The 23,400-nt window shown below is 39.3% G+C and overlaps 1 protein-coding gene across 3 annotated transcripts in view; it reads left to right on the top strand.

The window, feature by feature from the left end:
* Positions 1-23,400, top strand: part of Bi (T-box transcription factor bifid) — a 107,301-nt gene that overhangs the window by 35,697 nt on the left and 48,204 nt on the right. For 2 of the 3 annotated variants that reach the window (XM_076375206.1, XM_076375207.1), the window contains exons 3-4: positions 9,328-9,441; positions 13,660-13,822. In XM_076375206.1, coding sequence (XP_076231321.1) covers positions 9,328-9,441; positions 13,660-13,822 — 277 coding nt within the window. The remainder of the gene's footprint in view (positions 1-9,327; positions 9,442-13,659; positions 13,823-23,400) is intronic. The other variant, XM_076375208.1, reaches the window with a different exon arrangement.

Raw genomic sequence — 23,400 nt, forward strand, 5'->3', positions numbered from 1 at the left:
TATCAGATGCTTTGTTTGCACTATCAGCCATTCAAAGAAGACGTGGATATGTATCAGTTTCTTAGGACGTCTGTGCTCAGTTGAGAACCACTGACGCTCATTGCCGCCAGCAGTGTGTGTTCCCAACCAACTTCATAATCACTTTCCTCGAAAACGAAAGCCCGTATGAATCAAAATTCTTCCCACGATTTCGGTTTATTTTTTCGTGAGAAATTTATGATAATCGTACGAAACGCCTTGAAGAGCCACAGTTCGAGACAGCAGTCGATTACACGAAGTGTTACACGATTCTTGTTTAGTCGAGGCATTTAAATCAACCAGCAAGAGTTGCGATCGTAAATAAGACGGGGACAACGAGGGAAGAGTTATCCATTCGCAGAGGACCTTCTTACGGTCGCAGATGAATAATAACGACAAATAGGGGAGAAAAGCAAAGGCCGTTCGCCTACAGGTGCACACTCGTTGTTGCGCGGAGTCACGGGTCAAGATACACCCGCCGATTCGATGAAACCTGCTGCGAATTTATGACGGTCTCTGAATCAGTCGATCATTCTGCGCAATCTGCAGTGAAATTTGTCGCGCGATCCTTTACGGTTATCGGCGTAGGATTCTGTTTCATTCTGAGAAAGCAAGTTTAGGAATTGTTTCTGCAATTGGATCCCGCGAATCTAAAATCGCGGTTTACAACCTTGTCGCTGATAAATCCATTGGTCAATTGTTATTTACGGGAAATCATTGCTAGCGACGAAAGCGTTCAGCGACCCGGTAGCTTTTCACTTAATTTACTTTATTACTAAGCTCCGCCAGCCAATGATTTGCCACTGCCCCTGCGCGCGTTTCTGCGGCTCTCGCCTCAATAAAATCGAAAGGCCTGCTGCGTTTTATGGCGAGATTAAAAAACACGTCTGACTCATTGTAAATTGCTGCTTAGCGTAAGAGGAACTTGCGTTCCTGTCTTTCAAACATATTGAGAGTTCAGAACTTGACGAGATCATTGTTTCATTAATCAATCAGTGTGATTTCGCTAACTATGAATTATGTTAAAAACCTGGATTTTTCTTCTGTCTTCTTCATTAGTCGGAGCAGTAAGAGTTTTCGAATCAGTTAGGATATCTGGGTGTCATAGAATCTTCTTTAATTTCGTTATACTCGTTGAACTTTCTTTCCTTATCCTGTCGTTGCTACATGTACTTTACAACTTTCCTTTTTCAAATATCCCTTCCTTAAATTGCACCTAGTGTACGAGTTTTTTGTTTTAGAAACGAAAAATAAGGTACTGTGTTACGTCTGGGCCATGATGTCGGAGATCAATACATAACAGTTAAATAATAAAGTTTAAACGATTGGGTATCTTCCCCAGGGTCGATAGTCCTAGAATTCAAAAGTTTGGTGGAACTGTCTTTACGTAAATTGGATTTGATACTACGTATCTGGCTCTAACGATGAACTTAATACTTCAGTGACTTAATATCAATATGTATTGGCTAAACATTATCTGGTTCCGATCCTGTATTTTTAAAAAATGCAAAATTTAATGCGTCAAGCATATAAAATACCATTTTTTACCCTACCCTTAAATATTAAAACAGATAACTGGAAATACAATAGTTTACAATACGAGTTCCTCTTTTTTTTTAATAAAATTTCTCTCAATTAGAATTTTTCTTATCTTAAAATCCCTCCTCCAAAAGATTCGTACAGTTTAGCCCTGGGCTCCATATATTGAACCAGTTACCAACACATTTCTGACATTTAAAAGATATAAACGAATTACTAACACTAATGTTAATATACCCGAAGTAATAACCGTGTTGCAATATATTCTTTTGGGTTTCATCGTTATTGGCACGCGACAACAAATCAAGCAAACCGAGCAAAGCTGCAAATTATAAAGTGAAATTTAACCCTTACCTGTCCTAATCATCTGCTTAAGTTTGCGCCAGTGTCTATATATCCAGCAACAACTGACGCCATAATCTGCATCAACGATCTCTGCCTAGACAGATGCCACTTCTAGGCACGCAAGCCACGCAGTTCACGTCGATTTACACGTGTGCCAAGATCAGAAGACGTTGTTGCCTTATGCCATTGATCCGCCTTGTTCCGAGTCGTTTCTTCGAGTCTCGTTAACAAGCTGAAAGCCCGCGGGCCAACCACGAAATACCGACAGAGTCAGCCCGAGGCGGCCGTCTGATCGGCCTCGGTCGATAGAGCCGTAACGCCGAAAATTAGCGCCGTCCGAGAAACAAATATGGGGGTCCTGGGTGGGAAGTGGGGAGTCTGAACGGGAGGCGGCCGAAGACTATCAAATAAAAAAAGGAGGAGGACAGGAGCAGTTGGGTCAGTTCGTGGAGAGAGACGGAACACGGCTGGACGAAGGGGAGACGCACGGAGACAAAGGGAAAGGAAGAGAAGAATTTAGGGACGTGGCTGCTCACTGTGCGCTTATATCCTGACCCTTCGTCCTCCTCTTCGTCGTTCTCGCACATCACCGCAGGCTCCTGAGGTTTCCTGGAAGCGAGAGCTCGCTTCCACCTGCCACACACTGCGGAAACCCGCGAACGACTTGCTATACTGGGTGTCCTAGAAGTACAGTGTTTCCCCGACACAGTATCGTTTTCTACGTCACGATGTAGGTTCGTGCCTATCCTGACCGCATATGGGGACTTGCGACCGCTCGCGCTTGCTGTAGATTGGTTCCTGAATCCGTCGATAATATGAGATAGAAAATGAAAAGTGAGTGAAGGAGAATGGAAACGAACGAGAACAGGCAAAGTGTGCAGACAGTAATGCCTCGAAATTATTTCTTAATTAGTTGCAAAATAAGAGATGTGTAAGTCATTGAAGGCGGAATAGAACTTATATGTAATTTTAATATCTGATATGTAGCATTTTATTGTATTGTATGCATTAGATCGTAGACTTTTATTTAACCCTCTTAGAGTCAAGGTACTGATCTATCGATATTAGGACATAGTGGTAAATGCTTGGTTAACATTAAAGTAGTTAATAAAAATGATTACCTATGAAGGTAAAAGTTTGACACGCAGTTGTGTTTCCAAACGCGATAGAATTATTAGATTGATTATGATCACATATCCAGTACTGAGTGCTGATTACATTTCGAGACAGCACTGTACGTTTTATATGCATAGATAAACATGAGAATGACTTTTAAAGAATTAGACTTTTAGAAAAGATGTTATTGAATTAGACCCTTATGTAGAAACCTAGGATTTGTAGTAGTTTATAAAAATATGAACGAATTCTTTATTCTGATGCGTGTTTTATCAGTGATCTAACAAGTACTCCATATGGACACTACTCGATTTTGTGAAAATGATAGACCCCTATTATCTAGAATCTTGATTCAGTACTTGAGAGTACTGTCTAACTCAAAGTAATTCTAGTAAAAGTATAGGTTCATTGTTGGGGTTTGATTTTTTAATTACGAATTCTGTCAGATGAAATTTCATAGGTGAAACTGATATAAAGTATTGCAGCAAACGTCAATAAGTGTCAGAAGTTACTTAAGCATGGAGGGTTCTTGGCTAACAATGAAAGGTGTCGCATTGCTTCAGATAGAATTGTATTGAAGATTTAAGGAACAAAAGATTCACAAAGCAAGATATAATAGAACTTCGATTACTCTGGATACCATGAAATTTAAACCCGAATTACCTTTTTGATATCTAGTTTTATTACTCTCCACAGATTGCTATTAGATTATTGCTTAAGTTTCAATCGATGTTCTACTGTCCTTCCATTATTATTATTCTCAGTAAACACATTACACAACGCTGCATAACAAAAATTGTGTATAATCCAACTCTGGTTAATCGAGTTTCTGCTTTACTTAGTCGGTAAATATACCTTTTAAAGTTCATAGCTTTTTTCTAGATTAACAACATACTTGAACTCTATCCCTTATATGTAACAAATATTAGCGCTCTCTGCTCTCTTTTCTCTAATAGAATTTAGAGTACATATTTCCAAAATCAAATCTCTTAAATCTACTACCAAAAAGAAAGCTGATCTACCAGAAACACGTGCTTTAAGGTCTACTTTATTTAATTCAGTTCAATCTTGAATGTCCACGTAAGCTTCTTCTCAATTGAGAAAGGATATACTCGTCTTCTAAAATCCTGTAACTAAACACGTGTCCTATTGCCGAAAAACGCGACTCGAGATCAAAATTACTTTTTCCCATAATCTATATGAGGGCCCATTAAGAGAGAAAGGAATGTCATGGGGTTACGCCCTTTCTCATCGACATAAACGGTCTCCGGTTAGCCGCTCGTTAATGTTCGAAGCATCCGTTTGTCTGCCGCATGGTGCCCCGAAACCTTGCATCCCTGCCCGACTCTTATCGGGCCGCTTTTAAAAGTTACAGTTTCGGCCGGTCAAAGAGCTTTATCAGACGATTTACAGCTTTCAGCAGCTTCGTACGACGTCGTTCGGTAAGATAATTTGCTTATTGCCGCCCGGTACAAGCTCTTGAAGAATTATGTGACGGGAAATTGGTGCTACATTACAGCTGCTGGGAACTCAAGAAAGTCGGTTTATCGGTGACAGAGATTTTCGTTACGAAAGCATACAAGTGCATTTGTTTTCAAGACGATACATTAATTTTTCGATCCATTTTTGCCAGACGAGTGAATGGTTGTAGGATCTGCTACCTTGATTTCTATAATTCAGAAATTTGTTACAAATGAAACAGAATTGTCAGTACATCTAGCTCATCTGCCACGGATTAACGTCAGAGAGCTAAATTTCAAATTTTCACGTCTCTCAGACCTGATCTTTCGATTTAAATCGCTTGTCAGCATGGTAGCATCCTCTCGTGGGATGTTTTGGCTCACATAGCTCGGATAATCCGGCTTAGTATCCTTCAGCATGCTCAACGTGAATAAGGATCGATACTCCCTTCATCACAAAATTCGGGACAGTAGGCAGATGCTACTAGACATCCCTGGGCAGCCTTTAAACTCAGCCCTGGTGCATGTTCGACCAATTTTTCATCCCTCTCACTTTTAGGGGTATAAGTCCAGCGGAAATTTATCCGCGATTTTAAGTGAGAATAAAAAACATGTAATCTTTTGATATTCTTTTAACATTCGCATTTTCTTTATGAACTTCCTCTTATTTTGCTTATATCATGATTTAACATACAGTTTATACCTACATTTTTATATATTTTTTAAGAAAAGAATACATACTATGTTTGATTTGAATAATTGTCTATAACAGTTTTTTATAGCACACCAACCAATTCACGATTTTCAATGCTATTAAAATTTGTAAAACTAGTTTCACTGGAACCCACAATGCGAGCTTTTTATTGTTTCATTCTTTATCGGATTTTCGCTAAAAAAAAAGCAGTGCAACGTGATCTGTTGCTGTACCCCTAGATACATATTTAAATACAAAATCAATAGTTTTTTCAGTTTTATCAAATACCCCCTATAGTATCCAATCAAGAATTACTTAACTGTAATTCTATTCTCACATATAGCCACACGAAACGGAAGAGGACACTGTTGTCTCAAAATTGGTTAGACGTCTGCATTCGATACGTGATCACAATCTGTTTCGAGGTTCAACGACGTTTGGAGATACAATTATCTCCTAAACTTCAGGCATTCAATAAAAGTCCACCTCCTAGTATACTAAAATGCTGGAATCATATACAGTAATATATATTCTATCTCGATTTTTGTCGATATTATCCTCCAACTAAATAGAACGTAACTTCCAGGTATTACTATACTAGATTCTTTAGTTAAACCTTGACGGTGATATTGCCTACAAAAACAACAAAGTGAGTAGAAGTAAACATAGTTAAGGTCTCTAATTAATTATCAAGCCGATCCAGTGCGCAGTCACCCCGGTAAAGTAGGAACAATGGATCCAACTTGGTCTGGGTTAGCTGGATATCCATGGCGGCGGATGTCCACGGAGACATCCTGACTTATATTTATCGGCAACTCGGCGCGGCTACAACGTATTGTTCGTTCGAGGGGCAACCTCGAGGTGCTTTCTCAGACACTACTCGTTTATGGCGGCTAATTACCGTAATTGGTCCGACCGTTATAACGACGACGTTTAAGGATACACGTGCCGTTAGCATACAAAAGTACAATAATTCGAGGGGCGCGCACCGGCAATTCTCTTAAGGCAATCGCAGCTTCCATAATGGCGAAACGTTTCTCGAACGTACCGCACGTTCTCCTCTTTTTGCGATCTTTTCGCGTTAGTCTTGATTCGAGCCGCAACTTTTGAGAGTACAAGAACGAACTGGCTCTTCGTTAGGGCCCGTGTAAATTGGAACGTTGGCAACATTGTTGCAGAATTTTCAATCATGCAGTTAGGAACTTCAGATACAGTTGTTGTACGGGGAGCACGATTACGAAAAGAAGAAAAATAGAACAGCAATTACATATTTCAAAGAGTAGAGTTTTAAATAGTTATTGTAATAGTAGAATTCTGTATCCTTAGCAATGAAATAGAGAAAAGAGAACTCCTATTGAAGACAAATAAGTGATGCAAGTGTCATATTTCTTCACTTCTAGACGTGTAATTCAAACATGCAATTTTTATAAACTACTTTTTCCCAAATTTGCTGTCATATATTCTTCGCCATCGAACAGTTTGAGCTATACTACGTAACCACAAAATTTTTAATCCAATGATTTTAATCCAAGGATGTGAATCCAATAGATGAGCACCGTAGTTCAAACAGGAACCTAAACTTAAAACCGGATATGACTACTCGCGGAATGAATAGCGGAACCATTCGAAATCCGCTGTACAACGCAATCCTCGCGAATAATTGGCCAATTTTTGGCATCGTGGAGTCGCGGAACGGCTCGTCGCAGAAAGTTTACCGGTGCTCCTTCCGCTACGAGGGACTTCCTTCGTTCATTTTTATTCAAAGGCCGCAGGAGCGGTGCAACCACGCGGGATTCGTAATTGCGCGAAAGAAAATAACGAAGTTCTCGCAAGACTCAGCTAATCTTATTCAGAGGAGACTTTCTTCCTTCGTTCTTCGACGGCTCGTTGCGTCGCTCTTTTCAAAGGGATTTCGGCGTGAATGTTGAAGTTCTCGTCTCGTTAAAGCTCGTTACGTAAACCAAGCACACGAATGAAAGTTCATTGCCCCATTCAAAGCTAATTCTTTTCTATAGTAAATCGAACGGTTTTTCGACGAATTCCAATTCCTAGAAAAAATTCATGTCAAGGTTTCTGTTTTTTTATCTAGTTTTTCTCAAGAAAATACATTTCACGAATTGCAGAAAAGTATTTCGAAGTGGGTTACAAGATGACATAATTTTTTCAAGTAAGAGCGAAGCTTTGCGCTCTGAATTGATTTTTTAAATGAAAACCCTGCTAAAGTGAACCTTAGTGTTTGCATCGAGGAACTGACGAATAGAGTCCAGTCAGGAAAGTATTTGTCTCTCGAACCATATCTTCCGCGTCGTTTGCTTCAAGCAGATTCGCTTAATTTACACTTCCCCGCTTCGGCGTTGTTTAACAAAACGTCTGCAGTAATGAATACGACGCAAGAACGACCAAATCTTCGTTTCAAAAACTGTTCCAATTCCACGTCACCGAGGTAGCCGAGGTATTTTCACGAAGCCGCGGCATTCCTGTCGCTGCCAGTGTCTTACAAAGTCCTCCGAGGAAAAAGTCAAAACACGTTGGGACCACGAAATGCCAGCGCGCAAGCATCCTCGTAGCCGGGGATTCTGAGCTGCTCTCGGTCCAGGCCAGAAGGCGCCTTTTCTTCGTGCCCCGGGGATTATAATTCTCCGACGTGCACCAAGTTCCTCCCTAACTGCTCACCAGGTTGCCGCGTGCTGATGGCCTCTCGCCCGCTCCGGCAGGATCTGCTTTTTATTCCGGGGAACGCGCCTTCGTCGTCTGACAGCATCGCCGATTGACTCGTGCACATTTCTATTCCAACCTTTCAGGATTCCACGGAGTGTCTCTAAAGCAGCACCAGTGAACGGTTAGTTGCGTGATTTATTCCTTCGATCGATCAGTGACGCTCTTCAACTTCAACTTCTTTTCTTCAACGCTTCGAATCTGTCTAGGCTGAGACCTGGTTACCTAGAATATCTCTGCGCTTTGGAAACGTCCATTGGCATCTCACGCACGAAATAAATTAACATCTTTCTGATAATTATGACTGAGTTATACTTATTCAATTTATTAGGTTCGCTGGAAGCCATATTTGTGAGATTTCTGCAATTTGATTTTCCGATCTTAAGTAGAGACAAAATACAAAAATTGGACAGAACTTTCCAGCAGATCTAATATTATATTCCAAGTGTATAGTACAAGTATGTAGGAAGGGGTTGTCTATGATGCGCGTGGTGATTAAATTATAGTTAAGGGACTTGAACGACAACTAGTGTTGAAAATATGATATACACATTATAAGTGGGTATTAAGCATTAGAAACAATCAAGCAATATATTTCTGAACCTTTGTACTTTTCTAAGACTAGGATCATTGCAAAATATCTTGTATTCATCTCAACCCTTATTGTTCCAAGGTAGGGTCACTTGAAATTCAAATACAGATGTTCAAGAATTGAAATCCAGAAAATGAAATCAAATAGATAAAAAGTTTGTGGAAATGCTTAAATAAAATATTTGGAAACTTGAATTCAGTCGTGTTGATGAGAGAGTATTCTGATTTCTGAATAACTCCACCTTGGTATGCTGAGGGTTAAGCAAACAGTATTATTTATATTAAAAGTGAAATCGATATTTATTGGTAAATTGATCATGTTTCTTAAATCGTATCACAAAATTTATAAATTATGTATTATATCGGGAGCGGTTGCTCCCTTATTTCTTGTTTATTTGTTATTCATGGAATATAATTTAATATGAAATATAGATTATTATTAATGAATATTTTATTTTTAAACGTTATATCTATAATAATTCTAGATTTATTTTAAATATATCTGTGTCTATAAAGCAAAACAGCATAAGTCATATATTATTATCTTCGAAAATCTGATGACCGAAACTTTTAACTCCAATCTGTATTACGAAGTTGTATTTTATTATTTTTAAAAGAACACTTCCATTAGTCTAACCCTCCTTGTTAAAAATACAAAATGTACTTTATATACTTTATATACTGCATAAACTCGAATTTTTTAAAAATATGACTGAAACGTTATTTTATTTTATTTCCCTAGATATCTTAACACTTTAAATTCGATTATGCAGTTAGTAATTATTATTAGTATTAATTAATAGCGTTACTACTATCTAATCGAAATGTATCTGTTGATGGGGGGTCTAGGCAGATGTTCCCTCAGATGAAGTTCCGAGTTTCCGGGCTGGATGCGAAGGCCAAGTACATGCTCCTGTTGGACATCGTTGCCGCGGACGACTACAGATATAAGTTCCACAACAGGTAAGAGATTCGTGAAACTCATAAAAGTCTAATTGTCACGGGCAGTTCGCAACGTTAACGATCTTGATGTTTCCTCGAATCGTGGCTACGAACAGCCAAGTTGTTACGTCCGGTCGAAACGTCGAGGTGTTTCGTGCCGACACCGCTGACTCTCGGAGCACGGAAATTAATGCAATTATCTGATTATTCACTAGACTCGTACATTGTTGGCACTTTCGGCGACGAACTTGGAACCGATTTGGCTTTCTTTTTACAATAAGGAAATCTAAAGTGACTTTACGAGAGTTTCTGAGTACAAAACGTATAAAAATTGAAACATTCAGAATTCTCGAAGTAACTATTCTAATTTTTTGACATTTATTTCTCTCAAAATTATATTTTCTTTAGTTTTCTAAGAATTTCTTCTTCTTTAGGATTTCGTTTAGAATTCTTCGGGAAATGTTTCCTTTCGTAATACGGAACTCGAAATCATAATTATTTATGCATTAAGTTTTTTACTGTTTCAATTTCTGCAAGGAAATTATACCTTAAAATTAAGCGTTACAAATATGGTGCGTCTGTCACTTCTTAGCTTGTAATTTTCATTGCGTCTTTCCTCACGTAGGATTTATATTTCAGAATGATTAACATAGATCAACTGTTCTTCTGTCGTATTATCTTTCCTGATACCGCGCGGTTCCTTTTAGAAAATCGTTCTCAAGCAACGTGCGATTTATTTGGAATTTGGTGTACTGTAATTACGTGACTCACTTCTCTGCATTCAGGCTTCTGTCGGTCATTAGCTTGCCATTAACTTTTCCCGGAAAAATTTGCAGGATTCCTGCGCGTTCGCCATTCAGATACGCGTTCTCACGATGCATTAGCCGACAATCAGGCTCGTTTAATGTTTTTTAGAGGAATGTCGGCGTTCCGAGGCGTCGCGAGGGTGTTAAATGGAACATAATTACCCTCGCGGGAAAGCCGTCGAAGGGAAAATTCGTTGGTCGACTTCACAACGAAACTGTGGAATCACGAGAAAACGTGTCAACCTGATCAACATCCTCCGACGGTTCGTCGCATAAATGGCGATCCGCGTTGAATCCGCTTGCGAGTTCCCACGCGAATGAATGAAACGAGATCCTATTCTAACCGATTCAGCTTCTGCTTATTTCTTGCTGCCGCCGAATCGTTTGTAAGCTTCTTTTTCCCGCGTTCTAGACAGTCGTCTTCCAGTTAAGAAGAGCAGGCTATTACATTGTTGACGAACGTGTAAGTTAAATTTCATGAAAATTACGATGATCCTGATCTAGCGTAACTATTTCTGTTGGTGTATTGTAACTTGTGTTAATGAGGAGATAGGAACTTGAAAAATTCTTTCTTTCATAAAGAGGTATACCATTACTTCTCTTTTTAATAATCAAATGTTGGAGAAAAATTAATTAATATATTTCATAGAATTTCGTATCGTTTTAATTGTTAGTATAATATCTATAGACTGTATAATTGAAGTACAGCCACTGGCTATCGAATGAGGATCGATAAAAATTTTCAAATTAATGAAACATTCTTTTTTATAGAATTGAGGACTGTAGATATTAATTTCTCGTAATTGAATGATAAGATACATTGCGACCTTCGAAGAAATTGGCAATACAAGGTTATTTAGGATGTCCTGGTATTTGTCTATATGAATTTTTAAGTATTTGTGTCTTTTCACACAGAAATCCTCATACATAAAGTAAAGACCAATAAGAGGTAAAAACTCTAAAGACAAATACTGATTATTAATTTATTACAATTACAACTTGGTTAACCAAGGACAGTCGACCATTCATAATACTCTTGCAATTAAAAAAAGTACAATGTTTAGATGATGCCCTAATTCGATTGCCAGATGCCACCTAAATATAAATTTCTATGAAAATAGTGATTCTTTTTCCATTAAATATCAGTTACCAACAGTTAAATAAAGTGCAGGAATTCTAGTCTTTAGAATACTTTAAAACACGTATGTAAATGACTTAAATCTTAAACTTCAGATAGATTCCTCAATAACTATGACTCCCCTTAATCTTCAGTGTAGAGAAACACCTCAAAAATAAGAGTAATCTTCCAATTATTGCAAAACTATGTACGCTGAATTCAAGGATAAAGACTGAAAGCTAAGTTTTTCGACGTGATGCTAGCTAGAGGATAGGTCGGAAATATCGACACGTCGAATCGAAACGTAGAGACCACAATGAACGATTACATCACGCTGGCGACCGCAGCCACTTTGGAACTCGTTCGACTAGTTCTTCTTCCTTCAATCGTTTGACCCACCTGCGACGATCAGACACTGCGAACGGTTAGACACGCCTCCTTTAAAAGACAACAATCGCGGTAGCCGGTGCTTAGAGGAATCAGGCGGTCGTGAAACCGGCGAGAAACTTCAACCTCGACACCTCACTGTTTCATCCTTGGTGATAACTCGGAACCGGCTACTGGGAGATTCTCTAATCGTTCGACCACCGATAGTGATTTCTCTGTCAAGAGTCATCCAGGTGTCTTGATTGCGAAAACAATGCTTCTATGGGTGGATAGATTTAATACACCTTGCAGAAGACGTTTGTTTGAGAGATTAATGATAATGAGGAAGGAATATTACTCATCAGTGACAGAAAGCACTCCAAAGGGATTCGAATTACGAATACACCAGCAATAATCTTAGTTATATTCAAATACTTAGATTGAATCTAGCGGAATGTTGTGACTGATTTTAAGTAGGTAAAGACAAAATTCAGAAATGAGACAGACTTGATATTTGGATACTTAGTAGTTGTGTATGAAATTTTATACATCATTGTATTTATTTTCATTTCAAATCATTTTAAAAAGTTTCATTCATTTTCATTTTAACAGTGGCTGCCAAATATGATTGCATTCTATGTTTTATACCTAATTGAATATATGAAGAATACTTTCATACTTATTTATATTCTCCATTAAATACATCGATGTGTTAATTGTAAACAGTTTACGTTTGGATGTATACAATAATATTCTATGCTTGCAATCTATCGATGAATATGACACGTTTGCTATTGCCGCTTGTTTTAGTGTAGAATAGAGTCCATTATGTTTCGTGCGTGTAAAAATTATAAATAAACGGAGTTTTAAAGAAGTAATATCGTACCAGTATAACAACAATGTTTGCTACTATACCTATTAAAAAAGGCGTATATAGATTATGGTTATTTTAAAATATACTTACCTTACTATCTATGTTCGGTAGTTAACGAGTCGGTTGTTTATAAATTACCAAAGTAGTTAAAATTTCGTAATATAATTAAATACATGGTTACGTGAACTCGATTACAGAATACAACACTCCAGGTCATTCGTGAATTGATCTGTGTATCCAGTACAGGTGTTCAGCACTTTGTGCGTATTTTAATTAGAAAATCATTCGAAGCTGCCCAACTCTGTTATTCGTACCACATTGATAATCAAAATGCTTTCATTTTAACTATCTATACATCTAGTAATAGATTCCTACTACTTGAGGCTTCTAATAAGTGTTAACAATGTTTTTTCTGAGATTCGTATTTGACATTCAACTCGTATTGCAGCTTAATTCATCAGGGTTCTTAAATAGTCTGATCACAGTTGAAGTATCAGGTGCAGTCTAAAACAAAACAGTTCCAATCGAAAATACTGTCATACAGATCTTGCAAAAGTCTCCTAAGTAGACTTAAGCAGGATAGACTTTTATAGAATCTGTTATAGACCTCTGTAAAATTAACAAAGGCAGCTTAACTACTGTAAGACCACCTTTGCTAAATCTACAAAGTCAACTCTTACTGATTGTAATAAGCTTCGACCTGTTAGAGTATTTTTGTAAATTTTTTAAGCGACTTCAGTTAAACAATTTCAGCTTAACATTTTTTTCCGTGTACACCCGAAAGCCTCGAGTAATCGCAAACCAGGCCAGCCTTAAACTTATCATCCATTAAACCTTCTGCGATTAGTAGGACATATACATATTTAGTAAAGACATATACATATTTAGTATGTCTCACTTAATTTTTTCTGCTATCTCCCTTGGAATGATGATGAAAACCAAGTTAACAAAATGAAAAAGGAAAAAGTTCTCGTCACAGGGAGTGTCCAACTTCCTAAAGTAGTTTTATTTACTTCCTAATTAAGATTTTGGATTTCTGACTGTTTCTAATCGTTACGAATGCATTTGCCGAACAGCAGGTGGATGGTGGCGGGGAAGGCGGACCCTGAGATGCCGAAGAGGATGTACATCCATCCGGATTCTCCTAGCACCGGTGAGCAATGGATGCAGAAGGTCGTGAGCTTCCACAAACTCAAACTCACTAACAATATCAGCGACAAGCACGACTTTGTAAGTATTGTACGTACCGCCAACCAAACAATTACTTACTTACTCTAGCCACTAAGTCGGAGCTCGAAGTCTCGCAATTAATCGCTAACTTTTGCCCCGGCTAACGACCTAACGATCGGCCGATTAAAAGCTCGTTAGGCCGCATGCACGCGGCATTTTCAGTATCTCTGCGACGATGACGATAATTTCGCGGATTCCTAGCAATTTTACCGCAATCTTTTCGCCTATGGTAGAGTTAAACTGTTCAGCCGATTTATCTTGCTTTGATACGCGGAACCGAGGATTCTGAACAACCAAGTAATGGATCACTTTGTTAACATTGATTTTGATAATACCTGATTTGAAAAGAAGGAATACACTTAAATAAGAGTTTGAAATGGCATTGGTACTAGGGCTGCTGCTACCCCAAATTGTGGGTACCCGAAAATCGGTTCGGGTCGAAAACTCAAAAGATTGGAATTCTGGGTACTTATGACTTTAGGTAGTCAAAATTGGAATTGGGTCGAGTTGGAATCCTCAAAGTTTGTAACCACGTAAATATAATGTTATTCCATGATTTTTCAATCGTTAAAAGCGTCTTCGTGTTCTGTGTGATTCAATATAAAAATTTAGAAACAAAAGAAAATTTATCGTGGTGTGGTTACAAACTCTGAGTTCTAATTAGACCCGAATTCAACTTCGAACGCCTAAAATTAAGAGTACCTGAATATTGCTAATTTTCGGGATCCCGACCCGATTCCGAGAAAAAATCCCTCCTCGTTTCGAACTCGTAATCTTGGATGCCCACACACCTTCAATAAATACCCAAAATTGGTGGAGCATGAAGAATATTTTAGAGGCTGGGAAATTTAAAAATCTAGTCAAAATACTAAATATATCAAAATGCCTAATTAACTTCATGCAAAAAAAAATAGTGAAAACTGAAGATGCAATACATAAAGTTAGCTTTCAGTAAAGGAATAAAGCGATATACTCTGTGAATTATTCAAGAAATAATCAATCTTCCGAATGATGTATTCAAGTCCTGATTTCTTCGGAGAGACTACTGAAACATTAAACGTCATTTAGCAGCCATGTACAGTTTTATTATTACGTGTCAGTAGATACAAGGAGGCAGCTAGGTTTTTTATTTTTGAAAAGTTAACTATTAACTACATATGTGGTCTAGGCGATAAAATAAAGAATTTTACAATATGTGAAAATGGCGATCTGACTTTTGAGGAGTTCAAATGCAGTGTTCAACTCACGTCATTTAGTACCTGCATGAATTATTTTCCAAAAGTAGCGGGAACCTAAAATTTGAAATTGTATTATTCTGATCGATCTAACTTAAGAGTATCAAGAATATAGGAAAAGAAACAACTTTTCCGTAATTCATGGAAATATAAAAAAATAGAGGGATTCCAGCAAAGGAATACAAGCAGTGCATACGATCGGATTTCCACAAGAATTCCTAACCACACCGTAATCCCGGGATTAAGTTATCGCGATAGATTTCGCCGTCAAGTAGTTGCTGCTTCCCTCCAGCCCCCCTGGCCGCTTCTCTATTAGCTCCCGTGGTCGTCTCACCTTTTCTCTGAGAAGAAGAGGGGCCTGCGGAAGCCACTGTCGAGCAAAGAAGCCTGGCTCTTTCAGCAGCCTCCCCCTCCCGTCTCTGGTCCCCTCCCGTTCCCCTTTTTTGCGAATCCTTTTTGCGGTAGTCCAGTGTCGGCGTTCTTTGAAGGATCCTGCATCGCTGGCTCGTGAAATCTAGTCCTCCGCTGAGCAGCCGGGGCCCAGAGCGATGTCAATGGCGCTGCCACAGCCCGACCTTTGTTACGATCAGCCTTTTTCTTCGTCTTCTTCTTCTTCTTCTTCTTCTTCTTCTGCTTCTTCTTCTTCTCCCTCCTCTTGTTCGTCTTATTGGCCGCGCGGTGCGCCACCACTCTGTCTCCCTTTTCACTACGCCTGTTGGGCCCCGGATGATGGGGTTGAAGGGGGGCCGGTGAGTAGTCGTCGAAAGGTTAGCCACGGTTCACCTACGTTGAGCTCTCCTCAACAGATCCAGTTTGTGCACGAGCCCAGAAAATACCCTTCCGAGACGCCGCGACCCTTCCAAGGGGGCTAATACGCGTCGTCCAGCCGGCTCAACCCTTTCCGGATTCATGGAAGATTCTCGATGAGACTTTTCAAGGGTCCTATGGCACACTTTAGTCGTGAGGATGTGGGGCGGAAGATGAGGTAGCTAGGATTGATACGTTAGCCAGCTTGAACGCTCCCTTTTTGCGACGAGAGGGCTAGGCGGGATTAACTCGAGGTGTCTAGAACCAGCGATGGTTTTCATAGGGTCTGAATGATGCATCCTGTGAATTTTACGTCCAGATGTAACTTACTTTTATGAATAAGGAATTTCGTTAAGAACTCGGACAAAGCTAGAATTCGTGAGTAAACAAGACTCTGACTTAACTTCGAAAGTCAAGTGGCCGTTTGGGCTGTAATGTCCATTAACCTTTAAAATCATCATCCCAAATCAATACACTACTTAACAGATGGGGACCTAAGGAAACAGTTTCCACTTTCCGTGGAGAGTTATTTGAACTTAACTTTTTCTCTCAACCTAATTTCGCAAGCCCAAAATCCGCCTAGGAAGCCAGGCAAAAGAAAAGTAAAGAAATTAGTGCAAACAGCACCTTAAATACACTGAAGAATGGAGATAGATTTCTAATCCCTCGTAGAAACCGGTCGCACCGGGCCCTTTGTCGGGAAAATCCTAAGGCGGCAAACAAAAATGAAGCACTCAACAGCTTAAGTCCTTCAAGACGGCTTCCTCAAGTGCGTCTCCAAGCCCCACGGCACACGAGCAAACACTGGCTAAAGAACTACAAGATCAGCAAACAGCAGGAAAACGCGGTACCATCAATCCAGTTGCTCCCGTTTAAAGGAGACGTCCACACGTTTAGTTAAGCTTTGTCTCTTTGTGGGAACTTCGCTAACAGGGAGCCTTTTTTGTCAAGTAGTACTAATTTTGAGGTTAATGGAGCTGACTGTAATAAACTGGCTGTTACAATATCGGTAGTTTCTGTTTTAGCTTCAGTTCTCTTCTCCTGTCCAAAAAGACTAAAGTTTAGTAAAAAACTTTCCATTTATTAATAGACTCTGACCTTCATTAGCGAATTCTAAAGATGTGCAAACGATGTCAAGCTTGATTGTTACTGTATCTTTGATATTCTTATTCGGTAGGCTTTGGCGTCTGAAAAAAGTTCCCATTGAAAAGGGTTCAAGGAGGGGGATAACAAATACGGAAAGAGAGTTCCATCGTCCAACAGTGGTATCGCGAGTTTTTCTCTCAATTTAGTCGTTCTCCGCGCCACTCGACCTGCCTTTATCAAGAATACTCGATTCCGTCGTTTAATCCGTACCGCCCAAAAGCGAATCAGGTATTCGTCCTTTCAGCCATATCGACCAACTCGTTGCATAAAGACAATCCTGTTACTCCTCGTTTTGAGTACCTCGACAAAAGCACAGTCTAGCTGTCTTTCGCCTCTGCACATCGATGTTTTCGACAAGCATAGTTCGTGCCACGACAACTTCCTCGTTAATTGTCCTTGGATTTTTCGCCTTAATTGGATTGTCCTGGTTATGGGTCGCTGGTAATGAAGCAGTCCAGTCGATATTGTCGCGGCAGGACGTCAGTGGATACCTGGAAATACTGGAAATACTGGAATTGAGTTGCGCGACCTCCTTCATCGCTTCGTGTTGGGGGGTCCGATACGGTCTTGTTGGACCATCCCAAAGCTTTGAGATAGCTAAATTTATAACCTTTATGTTTATTAATTTCAATCCTTTTCTTCGACTCGACAACTTGATACATAAAATCCTCCCGAATTCTAAAGGAGGCGGGAATTAGGGAGAGATTGTGACAGCTGATGAACTGGTCATAGGGAAAAAAGAAGTTATCAATTTGGCAAGTATTATCTAGGAACTTACAAAAGATGATCATCACAGAACGATTGCGCGGCGAATGGGATTGTTTCTCTCCAATTTCTCGGAAAATTAAAACGGAAAACAATCAGCGTAGGCGAACGAATCGAGCGAAATTCGATCAAACGTGCCTTGCAGCTTTAATTATCTCGTGTCCGGCACGCGTGCGTATTCGTCAAGAGCACGCGCGCGTTTGTGTACGTGGGGAAATTGCAGGCTGACGTTCGTTTTCTCTCGCGACCCGTCGTGATTTGTTTAGCGTGTAGCTACATACATACAGTTGCGTCGCTCGCATTCGCCGTTGGACGTATCACATTCGACACGTCGCTTAGTATTCCATTATCGAACTTTTTTACTGATACCTTGACTTTTTCACCTTTTTAACAACATCTCATGATAAAAATTGATTTAAACGTAAACAAGTTGTAACACTTGATTAGAAAGAATTTAACTGTCTAATCACAATAATACTTAAATTTACAAAAGATTTGTAACTATTCTTCTGAAATTAAATTTTACCAAGAAGAAATAAAAAAAATTCATAGTAATTTGTTATTTAGTTATCAGGGAGACTTTGTTATTCGTAGTCGTAAGGTTTCCTGCACTGCAAGAGTACAACCCTATGAAAGCAGAGAAAAGGTTTACTTTCTTCAACAAGAATGCAATTAGCCGTTTTTTGGGCGTTCGTCCTACGTTTGCGACGCGATATGTTGCGTGTACGCGCGCGCGCGCATCTACGTGTCGCGCGCACACACACACATAAACAGCCTCATTGCAAAATCGCGTGTGCGCCGAGGCGTTGTGCGTGTGAGCTTCGCCCGGGGTCGGGGGCCATTTTGCTGTTCACCGAGCAACGAACACCGATCCGATTTGTGTTCTGTGCACGAACGTGTCGTGCACTCGCGAGCGTGTTGCACGCGCCATCGCTGTCTCTCTCTATCGATAATTCTTACCAAAAAGTGAGGGCTAAAGAAATTCAAAAAAACGTGATGACCTTGTCCAGTATTTTCTTGTAAATTTGGAGTAAAAGATGGGTACTGTGTATGAGGATTAAAAATACAATAACGGAGTTTCGATTCCATCGTAATCTATGTTTGGGTTTTGTTATTAGAGATATTCTTCTGTGTTAGTAGTTACAATAAATATAGATTTTGCTATGTATGAGGCAAAAAGTTTGAGAGGACCCCTGACCCAGTTTCAGTATAGTAGATTTAAGTGTTGGTGACACTGTAGTTCAAGAATCTGTAGTTTTTTGAATTTGTATTTCGGACCTATCTACAGTAAGACCTTGGTTATTCGAAATAGCATGAGACTTAAGCCTGAAGCACCTTTTGATAGTTAGTTTGATTTTCTTGAATAAGTTACTACTATTTCATTGTTTAAGTGTTAATCGATGGCCTACAGTACTCTTGTTGCTACATGTTACACTTAATATGTGCAATGTGCAACCCTAGCTACCTAACAGAAGTTTTAAATATCCGAACTTCGGGTAGTGGAGACTCTATCGTATATAGATTAACCTTATTAACGATAGAAGTATAAGAATACAAATAGGACTAAGGACTAATATTATTAAATAGAACTAGAACTATGATGGAATTACAATTTAAAATACCTTAGGTTTGAATTTGATTTTATGTCGATTAACCGAGGTCCTACCATCAAAAGTAATCCTATGAAAATTAACGGAAGGAAATGGTTGAAAGTGTCGGTACGAGTGTTTAAATAACACGCCACGATATGGTGTTCAGCCCCACCGCAGAAACGGGCTTGCCCTCGCGCAGACATTACTGAATCGTTTGCCATGACCACATTCGGCACGCACTCCTACAAATTTCCCTCGGGGATGCCTCTACGGTAACGATCGCGCGCAAATTCTGCGTCGAATTCGAATTGAAGGGGTTGACGGTGGAGGAGAAGATTTTACGAGAGCTCGCTGACAGTTTCTTTTTCCTCGAATGAAGTTACATGTTCGTTGTTCGTAAATAATCTGGAGATTAATCGGGTTGATTATACTCAAAAGCCAAAGGAACATAGTATTCCCGAAACTCTTTCAAATTTAACCCTTCTAGGGTGGAGCATTACTATATCCAAAAACATTATGCAAATAGTAATGAAAATATATGATTAGAACGTTTGTAGTTTCAAAATGAAATACTACAAGCACATTTTATGATTATTGTAAAAGTATTTAGAAAAGTCTTCTTAAACGGAACTTTGCAAAACAACATAAATGATATATTTCAAAAAAATTGAGTTTTTAAACTTAATTATAAAAAAGAGACTCAACTAACAGAATTTTCTCCATACTAAAATGCAAGTCCATAGTACAAAATTAAGGTTCAAAACTTTGAATCTCGACATGTCGAAACTAAAAGTATGCGACTCACTCTGTTTTCGTTTCTAACCACAGATATACATGTGAGAATGATACACAAAAAAAGAGAAGTCTGCACTGTGTGCAGACGTGGTTCTCGAAGGGTTAAAGAAGAGGACGATGTAGAGCACTTTCAATTTCCGAACAAAAGACCTATTACTAAATGAACGAGGGTCAGTGTTGTTGCTGAGTGCATAGTACTACCTCTCTCACTACCAGCAGATCATCAGGTTTTGTAGTCGATTAACGATCGCGCATTCCGTATCAAGACATCATCGCGGCGGCCGATTCAGTGCCGGGCAATTTGCATCCGCCGAGCGAGAAACAGGCGTGGAATCCGGTCCGCGGTGGCTCCTGATCGTTATAATAAATGGGATAATGACATAACGGGCAGGGCGATGGGCAAGAGGGGGCCAGATCCTCGTAATTATTGCGTTTGGTGAGCATCGCGGTTCCCTACGTGCTCGTTTGCTCGCAGATCTTCGCCTTTTTTGCACCCTTCACTATCGTTCGTCTGTGTGGGCACTGAATAATCTTTGCTTCTCTTTTTAGTGTCTAGAACTTATTCATTTTTCTCTCTGGAATCTCCATAAAACCGTAAAAGACACAATTTAATTTTTTAACGTGGACAAATAAAAACTGTTAATTGTCTGTGTGTCTTTTATGTTTTTCTATTCCATTCAAAGATACCAATCCTTTTTTGTTTATGTATCACGCAAATGTACACCTCAAATAGAGAGAACCATATGAGCTACAGTCACGCGAGACCTATAATTATAAATATAATGCTTAAATCTTTCTTGTAGGTATTACGGTCTATTATATCTCACGAATTTGGATAATACGTGAGACCTTCAACATAGAAATCCGAGAACCATCATTGTTTCACTGTCGTGGCATCACAGGATTAGCTGGGTGTCGCGACAGACTAGCGGGTAACATTATGACAACCAGCAGAGCCGGGCACACTATTTATAGGCTTCTATCAGTTTTCCAGGGGAGATGTGCGTGTAGGTAGATTGAACCGTGTTAATTTCACGACAAAATTGCTGTGTCGACTCGTTTCATTATCTCCTGTTTAGCGCCTACTCCTCCAACTCTAACAACCCTTGCCCGTCCATCGCTCGGTGACTGATTACAATCTTTATAGTAGCGTGTGTACGTTGCTCGTCGTAGCGTGGAGTTCGTTATAGCATCACTGGCTGGGATATAAAGCGGTATATCGTGCAATTATCCCTGCTGATACCGGTTAGGTACGATTGTAATCGGTACTTTCGACGCACCATGGTTATTAACATTATGCAAAATGCATTCCTGCAAATGGAAGAATGATAGGTTTAGACCTTCGCCATAAAACTGTCAGGGGACAAATGAAATTGATAACTGATAGCTAACATTTCCTTATTTGGAAACATACTTTCTGTAGTTATTCTCCATTTAAGAGAAAACTCAATACTGGCAGAATATTTAATCTCTCAGAGCTAATGGTGATCTTCAATCCAGTTTCAGAATCATGAGTTTTATTTACAAGATCATAGCAACTAAATCCTCTATACTGAGTTCATAAAACTAAAATACTCCATCTAAAAACTATGGAAGTATCGAACGCAAGACGTAAGTGCAAAATAATGTATCGTGGACACCTAATCTCTTTGATACTTGTTTATCGTGTTCTTATATTACTCTACACAACTGTTTGCAATTGGTTCCTGTACCCTACATTTCTGTGTCACTTAATGGCGGTATCTAAGTCAGTCTTACCCGATAATATAGTGTTATATACTTCACGTTCCCTTTTATCTATAAGCTATCATTTGGTGAGAGTTACTTATACTTAACTACTCCAAACTGACCAACTGTTCTAAACATAATTTTGGGACAAAGTCCCTGTTGAAAACGAGTCATCCAGAACAGAAAGATATGCCCGTTTGAATGATTCTATCAGAACGTTAGGCACTGGCTCTTCGACCAAGTTGTCAAGCCCAAAGCTGTCGCGCTGGCACACGTATTGTTCGCCACGATAAAATTACCACAGCTCATGAAGCAGTCGCTTCGCTATCTCCTTTTTAACGCCAGTTCTGTGTCAGCCAGGCCTGCAACAGTCCTCCTGTCTGTCGTTGTTAATCAGCGCCCGCATATACCGTCGTTCCTCTTTTTCCTTCTGTCCCTCTGTCCTCTGTGATCGCGCACGCCTGCAGTTCATGAATAACTGCCTTTCGCCTTCTTCGGTTCTTATTGCCGGGTGCGCAGGTGCCACCACACATTAGCATTCGACACGTGCAATTCGCTCAGCGGCTACGGTTTACAGAAATTGCGGCTTCGCGGCGGAACCGAACTAGCTTCTCATCCTCCTGCCTATTTAGAGGTGTCTTCAATTGGAGATCCGTGAGGTTTGCCTCGTTGGAGACACGAAGTGAGACGGTGATCAAGGGAATCACATTGCTACGTCTGCGGCACTATGTAAACTTAATCTCGGCTAATTGTGAGCAGTTCTGCAGTCTAGATGGCGTCACTAATTGTTCTCCAATAAAGGTTTAGGGTTAACAACTGGGCACTAATTTAGTATCAGTACAGTGCATAAGTGATATGTAAAATGCGGATTTGTATGGATTTGCAGAAAATTTAAATGTTTGAGGAAGTACAAAGTGTACGGTATGTACAAAAATATATGAAATATCAAAAGTAAAGTAGGCATCACGATATTTAAAGGAGGAAATAGGTTTTTACGCAGATTCCGTTTTTTTTAAATCTATTTATAAAAATTTAAGGTTGCATACAACTCTGCAGTCTAGTGATGGAAATTTTTTTGGAATTATTAAGGCCAATAGAATTTTGAATGTTTAAAATTTCTGTTACTTAAGGTTGCACATATTGAGTGTAATAATAATAAGAGGGCGGTAAAACATCGATTAAGACTTAAACAGTGAAATAATAATAGTTTGCTAAAAAGAAAAGTAAAGCTACCTATCGAAGGATGCTTTAGGTTTAAACATCGTGGTACTTCGGATAATCGAGGTCCTACTGTACAGTAGAATACCGATTAGTCGACGTGTAGTATCTGTTTTATACGCAGTCCTACTTGTACTTGTATTACTAGCACATGAAGTAAACCTCAATAATAAAGAGTACAGACGCTAAAAATACGATTAATCGAGATTCTACTGTACTATTGGCATTTCTTACCAAACTGTGTCCAACATTTTTTACCTACCCCTCTTCGTCAGTGATGTAATATTCACAACATTTGAAC

Source organism: Calliopsis andreniformis, chromosome 3 (genome assembly GCF_051401765.1).
Source record: "Calliopsis andreniformis isolate RMS-2024a chromosome 3, iyCalAndr_principal, whole genome shotgun sequence".
Classification (NCBI taxonomy): domain Eukaryota; kingdom Metazoa; phylum Arthropoda; class Insecta; order Hymenoptera; family Andrenidae; genus Calliopsis; species Calliopsis andreniformis.